This window comes from Crassostrea angulata, chromosome 2 (assembly GCF_025612915.1).
Source record: "Crassostrea angulata isolate pt1a10 chromosome 2, ASM2561291v2, whole genome shotgun sequence".
In the NCBI taxonomy this organism is placed as follows: domain Eukaryota; kingdom Metazoa; phylum Mollusca; class Bivalvia; order Ostreida; family Ostreidae; genus Magallana; species Magallana angulata.
This window is the reverse complement of record NC_069112.1, coordinates 30,234,308-30,246,460: the sequence shown is the minus strand read 5'-3', so window position 1 is coordinate 30,246,460 and position 12,153 is coordinate 30,234,308. Positions and strand designations below refer to the sequence as shown.

At 31.9% G+C, this 12,153-nt stretch overlaps 2 protein-coding genes across 5 annotated transcripts in view; both read right to left on the bottom strand.

Annotated features, from left to right (window-relative positions):
• The window catches only part of LOC128171252 (uncharacterized), a 39,787-nt gene that overhangs the window by 21,845 nt on the left and 5,789 nt on the right, over positions 1-12,153 (bottom strand). The window contains exon 1 of one of the 4 annotated variants that reach the window (XM_052837006.1): positions 583-664. The exons of 2 other annotated variants lie outside the window; for them this stretch is intronic. In XM_052837006.1, coding sequence (XP_052692966.1) covers positions 583-645 — 63 coding nt within the window. In that variant the 5' untranslated portion in view covers positions 646-664. Of the gene's footprint in view, positions 1-582; positions 665-12,153 lie in introns of those variants that run through there. One more of the 4 variants, XM_052837011.1, reaches the window with a different exon arrangement.
• Positions 7,588-10,333, bottom strand: LOC128171257 (uncharacterized). Its single transcript, XM_052837014.1, has 3 exons — positions 10,118-10,333; positions 9,096-9,252; positions 7,588-8,561 (listed from the first exon to the last, which is right to left on the bottom strand). Exons 1-3 carry the CDS (start codon positions 10,184-10,186, stop codon positions 8,020-8,022), a joined length of 768 nt encoding a protein of 255 aa, XP_052692974.1. The 5' UTR covers positions 10,187-10,333; the 3' UTR covers positions 7,588-8,019.

Sequence of the window (12,153 nt, the reverse complement as noted above, 5' to 3'; positions counted from 1 at the left end):
ACGATAGCAGCACTGTACCCTCTACACCTGAACTATCTGAACATATCTTTTTTTCTTATTTCTTATATTGACTGTCACAGATCAGATACACGTCTCTTATAATAGAAACATTTAATGTTACATGTACATGTTTACAGTTTCTTTCATTTTTTTGTCTAAAATATGACAATTTTTTATTAAAATATGACATGTTGATTGTTACTAAATAAAACATATTGTTCCCTGTATTTTACCTGATTGTTCACCTTTGCAGAGCTATGTCGATATATATTATAACATTGTCCTTAAAAAAATTACCAATTTGGAACCGTAATGAATAATACTTCACTAATAGTAATTAAAAAACCAAATTTGCTTAGCCGTGGAATCTTGATTAAATGGGAAAAAAATCAAATTTAGGGTTACTGGCAAACTTTTACCATGATCTTAACGAAAATCAATGTTTCAAATCAAATTAATTTACATTGCACACACAAACTCGCTGTATAAAATCTGCGGATGATCCATGACTAGATCAACTACGAACATTTAAAACTGAAAAAAAATTGTAGTTAACGAATTGTAAAAATATAAGAAACTTACACAGCTGTAGTTTGCAGACAACATGGCCACTGTTATGGCGACATAAAACCATTTTAATGCCATCTTGTCTTGCTGTGTCTTCAAAAACGTTTACAATTTAACACGGTTGAACACGCCTTCTTATATAAGCCAAATCATTTTATCTCATTATCCAATGACACTCAAACTATGGAATTAACTACTATCATTTTTGCTATCTAAACGGTCATTTTGACGAGTTTCTCTCGCAATTTGAAAACTAAATAGGTGATTTATAATTTAACCACAGGCTTTTACCTCAGATAAAATTATAGGCTGTTTAGACAGACGAGATAGTTAAACGATGTGAGTAATTATTTAGAATCTGAAAAGTCAAAGGATGATATTTCCAAATGCATTTATTTAATTTCAATGAAAAGCAGACAATTTTAACTTGAACTCGGCTCTAGTGGTCAACACACCGCGATGATACACCTAATTGATTTACCTATTCAAGTATGTTAAAAGATGATACAGCTCTCAGTTACAAATAGAACACAAATCAAGTATGTTAAGAGTCTAGGTGTACAGTTTGATGTCGAATTTTAACAACTCATTTATTTCATTATTATATTTGCATTGTGTATAAATAAGCTGTAGGCCTACAGTTTTCGTTTTCATTGGTAACTTGTGTAACATAGATATATGCATGCAAATCTCTTTAATTTAACTGTAGATTTAGGTAAAATCTACGTTTATGATACAGCAAGGATGTTTAAAAATGAAAAATACATTTTTCTTGCTCAGTAAATACTTTTTTTTTTGTTGTTGCAATAATGGTTCAACTCCTTCTTAGGGCACATGTTTATAGTTGGAAAACGTTTTCATGATAGATCGGCGATATGAGCGTACCAAGTAAAACAGTTGACATGACGATATATTTATAATAATTATATCAAACTACCCTCTCAGCTGTGTTACAAAAGGAACAAGAAACACATTGACGCAAACGTCAAATATGCCGCTAAAAATATGATTGTTGTATGAATCATCATTGGTTGTTTACATAAAAAAACATACCACAAAGATGAAAATCACGAGTTGGCTGTACTAATTTCAATGGTATATATTAATATATTTTTAGCAACACGTTTTGAAGTTTAACATTTTACTATTATTAAGAATCAAATTCGTTACTGTAAGCATTACTAACGGTAATTGATGGTCATTGGCATAGTATGAAGTAATTGAGAACACAGATATATATAATTTGAACATTATTTATGCAATGTTAAAGTCATCATAATTCTTTTGGAGATTATGTATTTGAAGCCATTTTTTATTTTTTGTTGCATTGTATCGAATGAAACTTAATGCATTAGATTATATGATTATTAGTAACCACATAATAGAATAGAAAAATTATTCCAAAGGTACAATTTTCATGTAAGGTCATGCTCAGCCGGTAGAAACTGCACAATTTAAAAGGTAAACAATATTTTTTTTTTCCTAAATGGAGTTATAAATCTTATCAACACTTCATTTTATAAAGATAGTTATTTAATTGTGTAATGTTCGGAAAAGAATTTTAAAAAATCAGGTTAACTCAAATTTTCAGTTCATTTCAAATTTTTAGGGGTCTCAATTCAAATTGTTGCTTAAATAATTAATATGGATGTCATTTCATGTTTTTTTTCTATCACGTTTCACATGGAAATATAATAGATACACACACAACGTCATTTTTTTGACACAGAACATAAAAATTTAGATTTATCATTTATAACAAAATTTCATGTCATTCAGGTCTTTAGTGTTTCAGGGCTTTAGAATGTCCTGTATACCGACCCCGATACATTGTTTTGAAAAGAATAAACAAAAAAGACTCCGAAAATTTAGTTAGATTAAAGTCTATGACCTACTTCACATTTACAAGTAAGACAAAGCATATGTAATATTTTTAAAGGCATAAAACATACTTCTACATGCAAAATTACATTGAAGTCATAAGAATAAGTATCATAATAATTTTATTAAAAATACCTATCCCGCAGAAACACAGTTACAGTATCTATACATGTATGTATATCAAATAACGGGATAAGCTCAGTCTATTATTCTAGGGATGCTAGATTTCCGAAATTACTAAACATGTACACACACCAAAATTATGAAGGAATATTGTATTAAGGACAATGTAATAAAATAAAATCACGACAATATTATTGTTTCTCGTGTCTGGTGACCTGTCAAAATTAACTGCGTCACATCGGCGCTTGTAGCTGTATTTAAATTTCACAAGTTGAATTCATGACCTAAAATTATTATCTATACAGCATACACATGTATTTCTTTAGCACATTTACAACTGACATTGACTTCGATCAATAGAAGGAACTAATGAGAAACATAGGATTTATTTGAATTTTCGTATATAGTGTTTGATACAAAAATGTATTCTTATTATGTTATAAGTATTATTCTCAATAAATATAACTATATCGACAAAAAGTCAATATAATTATGTAATATTAGCTTGTCCAAAAATATTGACCAATCAATATTGCCCCATCAATATTGATCGGCTTGGAATAATATCTATAGAATATTTCTCTTTTAATTATTCGTCTCAGATTCGTTGATTCTAAAAAGGTGACGTAAAGACTCTTCGCGGCTCCAAAACAAGATGACGTCATAATAGGCAATCTTTCGAGGCAAGTAAACAACGGTCGCGCAATACGGCTGTTTGCTATCACAGTGGATATGATGGTTGGCGAATTACTGTGCAGTAAAATCCAGTAAAACATGTGTAACTTAATTCCTTTGAGCGGTGGAATATCATCAGTGCCCGTTTGATGCCGACGATAATTTGGAAATGCACGTAATTTGCCCAAAATTGAATGTGTAAACACTATGTTGAGCTGAGAAAATCGGGGGTCTGTTTTCAAATCCTTTGTTAAGTCAACAATTGCTTCTTCATATATCAAAGCAAATGTGGACGGTGTTCTCGGTCAATATTGATTGTATTAGCCCTCGAAGGACGAAATATTGCCAGACACGTTTTAATGACACATACCAACGATGTAAATGCTACCATTTCGTAAGAGTCAACCCTACCACGCAAAACCTGAAAAAACATGTTGTTAATATTTCATTACGAACAGTTCAGGGCATAAATTGAACCTTAATGTGCTTAAAATGGAACTGTTCTGTTCACAAAACGAGCCATACCCTTACAAAAAAAACGAACAAAAAGTACCGTTCATTATACAAACAAAACTGTGCAAAGGCGTGCACTGTTATTTTATGGAAGACCTCAAAAACAATTAAGGAAACATGCTGTACCGTGCGATAGGCGTTTAACTTCACAGCAAATATTAGCACAATCTGCAATTATGATACAATTAGGGCAACACATCGTTGTTTTCTGTCCCTTTACTATTTTTTTCTTTAACTTTTAAAAGTGCTTTGTATTCTTGATAATTGTAATGTGTACTTACCAACATGCAAATAACAAAAATACACAAGAAACTTAAAATTTCAACAAAATTGTCTTATTTGATGTATTTATTCCTTTCGTACATAAAAGTTCCTTTAATATGTTAGCTAAATGACAATATTTATAAAATCAGTTTCTGTACCTCTGTGTATTTCGATATTAGTTCAATCCTCTGGCCAACCTATGAACGTTATGAAGAGGATTTGTTTAATTCTAAATACAACTATAGACAATAAGTTTTATAATATTTCTGACATGTATTATAACAGGCACGTAGCATCATTTTTGAAAGTTCGGGGGGGGGGGGGGCAAACTCATCCAAAAAATCTTGACAAGCAAAAAAAACAAAAAACCTTCAAAATCCTAAACCGGGGGGGGGGGGGGAGAGGGGGCGGGACTGGCGTAGTAAATTACTTCAATTTCAATCCTAATTTCCTTATTTTCATATCATTTATATATTTTTTTCCATACACTCAAAAATGTGGGGGGGGGGGGGGGCAACTCCAGAAGAATTCAAAATTTTATATGTAAGTTTTAAAAATGTTGATGTTCCGAGAAAAAGTGTAGGGGGGGGGGGGCAGGCCATCCTTGATGCTACGTGCCTGTATAAAGTTATGAACTATATCAACTTTTAAAGCAAGAATAAAAGTTGTAAACATCGAATTTGCAACTTTCAATGCACAGACTGTTGTTGCGTCATCTGTATTCATAACCACAAAATATAAGATTGTCGTGAGTTATTAATCACTAAAGGGTCAATTCTTTCAGAGAAAATGTCTTTAATTTAGTTTACTATCATTTTTTGGCCAATGATGTTAGTTTACACGAGTGTTAACTCACTTCTCCTTCTAAGAACATTTTGGCGAAGTCATCAATAACCACCGATTATCATTAATAATCTATCACGGTCGAAGGATAAAATATAAGGTCAGGGGGCGACAGAAAACAGTTTTTTTTTTAATTTGGCCTTAAAATGTCAAAAGTATTAGATGTACCAGATACCTCTTTGACGTTGACTATTTACGAGCGGTGTTCACCTTTAAGCCGGAACAGAAAGACGTTTATTTTTTCCAATTTAATAATATATGTTTTTGATTATAATCCACAAAAACAAAAAAATACGCGGTAAAAAAACTCTCCAAAAACAAACAAACCCAAATTGGAAACTAATAACAGAATGTAATTATACACGAAAATGAAAAAGAAACCAATAAGACATGAACATATAAAATCATGCGTATGTTTACCTATATACTTAAATAAAAAAATTGGATGCATATATAATTACTGTTTGTATGGCAACTTACAGATTTATGGTTTGCAGCAAGTGCAAGAACTAGAAGAAGCTGTAGAAAGATAGGTAGCTTTATGACTTTCTGAAATGAAAACAGCTTTACAACGTAAGAATTACCACAAGTATACGCGGGTTAACTATGAAATGTTAATTGCACAGATAAACTTCACTGAAAATATGTAAACGATAATGTGATGAAAATTGGGTAGTACAGAAAATTCCATGATTTCGAAATACAAAATAGATGATAATTGTCAGTAACACATGTTATGTTGTTCAATGAAAAAGTCAACGCATTTACTTGGTAAATGACTTTGTAAAAATGATAGAGTTAACAGTTCACTGTTTAATTTCAAAAACAAAGAAGATTTTGCATTTAGTCAAGTCCATAAGCAACGTTGCCACTGGGTGCCAATATTGTTATAAACTTGTTTATTACCTAATCAAAGGGATTTTGTTGTTTTATTACAGATTAAATATTTTCGTCTATTTTGTATGTGTATTCATGTTTGAAAGTGATTTATTGAACTGCCGGTCAATAGACTGCGCTCTTTTAGACCGCCGGTCAATAGACTGCGATCTTTTAGACCGCCGGTCAATAGACTGCGATCTTTAAGACCGCCGGTCAATAGACTGCGATCTTTTAGACCGCCGGTCAATAGACTGCGATCTTTTAGACCGCCGGTCAATAGACTGCGATCTTTAAGACCGCCGGTTAATAGACTGCGAAAAAGTTTAATACAAGATTAAAAGATAACTTTATTATGTTTATTTTACTATTGTTCTTAAAATTTATCTTTTAGATCATATTGGTATTGATTCACAATGACCTGAATGCATAATGGCATGAACGCCTTCTGTAATTGTTATTGTGAACACACTAAAAACGGAATTATGTAATAAAACAATTATTAAATGCCTGAACAGTCAACAGACCCAACTTCTTTCCCTTGGTGCACAGAAAAGCTGAACATGATCTATTGCCCTCGGCCGTTGGCCTCGTACATAGATCATACTGAGATTTTCCCTGCACCAAGGGAAACATATTTGGGTCTATTGACTGCTCAAGCATTAAATAATTGTATATTTGTAATGTTTTGCAATGAAGAGTTTAAAAATATCTGCTTAATATTTTTCTTGTGGTTTATCACGTTTATTATCACGGTTATAATGAGAGATTGAAGTACACTTCTAGACAAGGTGTTTTGTTCGTAGTTCAACATTCACATATCGATATCGGTTTAGAATACTCTATAAATCAAGCATGAACATTGTACGTTTTCTATTTGTGCTCTTTGATTAACCACAGAAACCACATTTTCCTACCAAAAAGATGTGTCAATCAATTAAAATCAAAAGTTAATTTTAAAAGCAAATTTTTTTTCCGTAACACAATCAGCTACAACATATAAATGTGTTTAAGTTTTCCCTAGCACAAAGGTACTCTTCAATGATTTTTATTCTTACTTATGCTTATTTGTCTTGATATTGATCGACTTGATGCTATAATTGACAGGGGTCAATTGTTAACTGCCAGACTATTTCGCGCGGCCTAATAGGGTAATGATGACTAGCTGACAGGGGTTGTTCGTCAATTAAACCAGATGCTCCTAAGTGTTCCTTCCTCACCGGCCGATGCTCTGCGCTCCGACAACAACTTATGGAACGACCTGTGTTTTGGATTCCAATGGCGAAGCCCACGGAAAAAAGGGATACTTGTGGGAGATTAAAAGATGTATCAGCTTGTGCCAGAAAATGTATAAAACGGACAGAAGGCCAGTCTTCAACACACCACCCATGAGGAAGGTTCCCCTCTGTCAAAACCCCCGGCTTTCCCAGTGTTTGATATCGTTTTAAATGTCTTTATTTTCTCTTATTGCTGACTGTAAATCAAGGACAATTGTTCATAGTTGAAATATCTTTAGATATAATTGTGTTACTTTTTCTGATATCTTACACTTGTAAAAGACTGTAATCAGCTTAAATTTTCTTTGTATTGTCTTTTATATGTAAACACAAATTGAATCAGCGTATCTTAAATCAACTAGAACTACAAGAATTAGAAAACTAAATTAATGTTTACTATACTAAACGACATATTATTTGGCGGAATTACGCAAATAAATCCCTTCATGGGTTCTTCTATTACATATTCATATAAGCACTTATTCCGCGTTCGGTCACATTGATAGAAGAAATATTCAAGACTGACAGCTAAACTTGAAAATGATAAAGTATGGATACTACAGTCATGAACCAAAATTTTACTTCATTTATTTTTTTTTTCAAATTTGAAACCTGTTATATAAAAAAAGTCAAAAATCGTAGATTTTTAAACAACAACAATCTTACATGTATTAAAAATAAAATGAACCAGCTGTTAAGCGAATATGAGTATGTGTTTCTCAGATAAAAGAAGGTTATGGTTGGAGCAGAAAACTCAACACACCGTTTGAAGCATACACTGGTTTATTTTTTAGGGTACAAATTAAACAAAATATTAAATAGAATCTTTGAATCACATATTGTAGTATGGTTCATCAAAAAGTAATACATCCGTGTTCAACCATAACACATCTTATATTACACTAAAAAAATATTTTAGGTATATAAGAATTCGCAGGTAAAACCAACCAATGAAATAAACAGTTTCTGAGCTGAATTGCCTTTACGATGATGTTTGTATTCAGATATTGTATTTCCAGTAATAGTTTGCAACAATATCATCACCTACACGGGAGGAATTCCAGTAGGAAACTTGGAACTGAAAGTCTGTAGTGGTAACTCCGTCAGCCTCCAATGCAGGATTGTTGAGAATGGTGTAAAAAGTATCTATAGCATCGCTGGTGTAATAAGTTTTGGCGTATTTGAAATCTTCAATATTCTGAACATTCAGCTCTTCTGTGGAATGTATCGTTGATGACCCCCACGGTTTGAACTTAAGAGTTAGCATGAAATACTTCTCAAATCCGTCTTCAACTGCACAATTCTTCACTGTAGCTTTGTATTGTGTTTGATTACCATTTTCAAGCTTTTCTATTCCAATTTGGCAATTGTTGATTGGAAATGTTGTTTGTGTGCGGGATTTTGAGTTTAGATCAATGAACACCGACAGGGTTTCTTTCGTGGGATTTGACTTTATGGTTAACATCCGGGAACCATACGGACTGTTTGCATTGAAACTTTTCTCCCTTGTTGTCATTAGGGCCGAGAAAACGTTGTTTTCTCCTAAAAATATCAAAATAATGTCTATCACAAGTCATTTCGAAAATGTAATTGATTATTAATTTTACTTATATATGCAAATCGATGACTCCAATCTTCTTGAAGTGCAGTCAAAAATGAAAATATTGAATTTTATATTCTTTGTAAACCTATTGTGTTTGGATTTTTAAATTGTTAACTCTAGTGACGTTTTATCACAAATTCGTTTTTTCCTAAACGCTCACATGCGCGTTTAACGCTTTAATGTCTGTAAGACTAAAAGAATGCAAAGGGGGGATTCTGCAAGTTCTGTCAGGATATGTTATAATTAAATCTCAATTTAAACCAGTTATGTATCTTAATTTCAACCATCTCGTTTTAAATCTATTTTGTTAAATACGAAATCATATCCATATTTTTAATATAACAGTTTTATTTTGATTAATTTTAACGGAGTATGCATTCCATTTATCCAACCATTTACATGTCATACAATTTAATTTAGTTATTAGATATAAACGAAATGAATATAGCTCGCAAAAATTAAAGTTTACAAACCTTTGTTGACTTCAATTGACCTGCCTGTGAATTCAAACTCTGTGTCAGCTGGGCCGTTGAAAGCGCCATTGTACACTCCGTCATGGGCGTCCAGTGATTTGTTGATTGCCAGTATTTGTAGCGCGGGCTTTCCGAGTCTTCGCACAATTTCAGCTCTCTTAAATACAAAAAAAATAAAATCAACATATACAGTGAGCTCACGCCTGTTTTTTTTACAATATAAATCCCTTATCATAGTATTCAAATTTCATAGCATAGCATTGGAATCTCATACGATTACATTGAAATCTCATACAATAGCATACAATCACAGATTTTATCCTTTGTCATATCATGCTATTGCACACTATAGTATAACATACACAGTGATAATAAATTGGTTTTAAACGTTTTCATTTGAGGAGATAAATGATCACATTGCAGATTAGTGGTTAACTATGACTTCTTATCATTTTCCTTCGAAATGTTTTAAGCACTGCATAGGGAGGCGATTTTGTTTATCAATAAGACCTTTATTGTTCTCTAATACTATCAAATACATATATATAAAGCATTGCATCAAAATCTCATACCATACCATTATAATCGTATATCATAGCATACAATTCTGAAAAATATGCAAGAAATAACTGTTCAAAATATAATTATGCTTATTATATACGAACTAATTTCTATGGAGAATTATAATAACACACAAAAATGTAACTATTAGCAATTTTTTTTAAAATCATCATTAAGCCAGAAAAGAGAGACGTTGATATCTTCTACTTCAATAAATATATGTTTTTAATATTAATCAACTTTAACAAAACGTTTAAAAAAACAAAACAACAACAAAAACCAACAAACACACACACACTCTAAAATAAAAAAAGTAAAACAAACACGAAATTAAAAGCAGAATGTTATTTTACGTATAAATTAAAAAAAAAAATAAGACATAAAAATATAAAACCATGCGTATGTTGACAAACACTACTTATATGGAAAAAAATGATACATATCAATATAATACAACTTACAGATTTATGGTTTGCAGTCAGTACAACAATTACAAGAAGCTGTATAAAGATATGGTTTGCCTCCATCATGTAGCTTTATGACTTTCTGAAATGAAATTAGCTTCACAACGTGAGAGTTACCACAAATATACGCAGTTCATGAATTAAGACAGGATAATTGCACAGATAAACTTCACTGATAATATTTAAACGGCAATGGTGCTGAAAATTGGGTAATACAGAGCATTCCATAATTTCGAAATACAAAATAGATGATAATTGTCATTAACACGTGTTACGTTGTTCACTTAAAAAGTCAACGCTTTTACCTTATTTATGACTTTGTAAAATTAATTGAGTTAACAGTTCACGCTATAATCTTATAACATTAAATATTTTGCAATTTCATAAGCAACCTTTTTCTGGGCGCGTAAAAGTTTATGAAATCTTCTAATAACATGTTTCAATGAACAGTCTTGAAAATATATTAAATCAACTAGACCTACAAAAATTAGAAATTTCTATTGTACTTAATGACAACTCATTCGGCGAAATAAGCCAAATAAATCCCTCATTAACTCTTCAATTACTTATTCAGATAAGGTCTAATTTTGCGTTCGGTGACATTGATAGATGCTCGTCAAAGGCTACTTCATTCATTTCAAAATGCTATTGATTATAGGTCGATTACATATAATTGGGATAACTTTGAAGTTGAAATGATTGTTACTGTTTTGCAACTTATCAATAATAAGGCTCATTTCTCTCTCTCTCCCCCCCCCTCTCCCAAAACAAAAATATGTTGATGAAAAAACTATAAATATTTTTTTACATGGTTATTGTATTCCTTTTTTTCTAATAGAAAAATAAAATGATTATTCATCACTTTGCATTAGTTAATACTTATAGACTCCTTTTTGTGTAAAAATTAAATAATTATATAAAAAGTAAAATCATACAGCTGACGATGCCGTTCATAATCATTCTAATCAATCGTGTAACAGCGATCGCTTGGATTTTTTTCTTAATGATGGAAGATATCAGCGAATTGTAGGCTAGACAAGTTTTTGAAATGATTGCATTGCTGTTCTGCATCCGAATTGACTGGGCAATTGATTTATTTGTTAGTTTTTATTTATTTTGTAACTTATCAATAAAGTATTCAAACGAATAAAAAACCGGTAATACCGACGGAACTCTTATAATATGGGCAATGAAAATGAAATATGATAAATGAATTTCACAGAAATTTTAAGAATTTTTGAAAGAAAAAAAAATGATTTTTATTTGTTAATTTTTTTTCAATGAGACTAACCCCCCCCCCCCCCACCCCCACCCCCGTCCCCTTCATTAAAGAAAACCCGATGCTACGTGTTTAATTTATGAAATGGGTTGGATCTGAAAAATTATCTGAGTTCATGTAATAACGCCCAGAAGAATAAAAAGAAGATATGTTTATAAATACAGTTAAATATCGATATCTCGAAGTTCGGGGGACCACGGAAAAACTTCGAGATATCCGGGTGTTCGAGATATCCGAAGTCGAAATTCTTCGACTCCATTAGCGTTTTTGTTTTTGTCCTGACATGTTAACACAGGAAGTCCTTATATGCACTATAATTTGAGAACCGGTATGAACAGAAAAAAAAGACGAAATATTGAAACGATGTTTTATTTATAGACATTTATAGACATTGCACATATACACTTAAATAAGAATTTATATGAAACGTTACAATTATTTTAAATAACATTTAATCAAACATACAAGCATAATGTACATGTTTACAACTTTTCAGAATATAAATAAATCACGTTCACACTATTGTCAAATCACATAACACACATGATGATATTATGGAACACTGTCAGTCTTTAATTCACATCGCGACCACTGGCACAGTCACTGAGAAGCGTGGTGAGGGTACTCTGTACTAAATCAGATGCACGGACTTGTGCTGAAGTCACTCGTCGATGTATCTTCTGATAGCTGGGAAGCAGGTCCTCTGTGTCTTCTGTCATCTCGATCCAGTCTTGAATTATTTCGAGGGCGGCGT

Coding starts and splice junctions, on each gene's coding strand:
- LOC128171257 (XM_052837014.1), bottom strand. CDS start 10,186: ATGATGGAGGCAAACCATATCTTTATACAGCTTCTTGTAATTGTTGTA. Junction 9,253..10,117: donor TGACTGCAAACCATAAATCT/GTAAGTTGTATT, acceptor TTTGTATTTAAG/AGAGCTGAAATTGTGCGAAG. Junction 8,562..9,095: donor GTCAATTGAAGTCAACAAAG/GTTTGTAAACTT, acceptor TGATATTTTTAG/GAGAAAACAACGTTTTCTCG.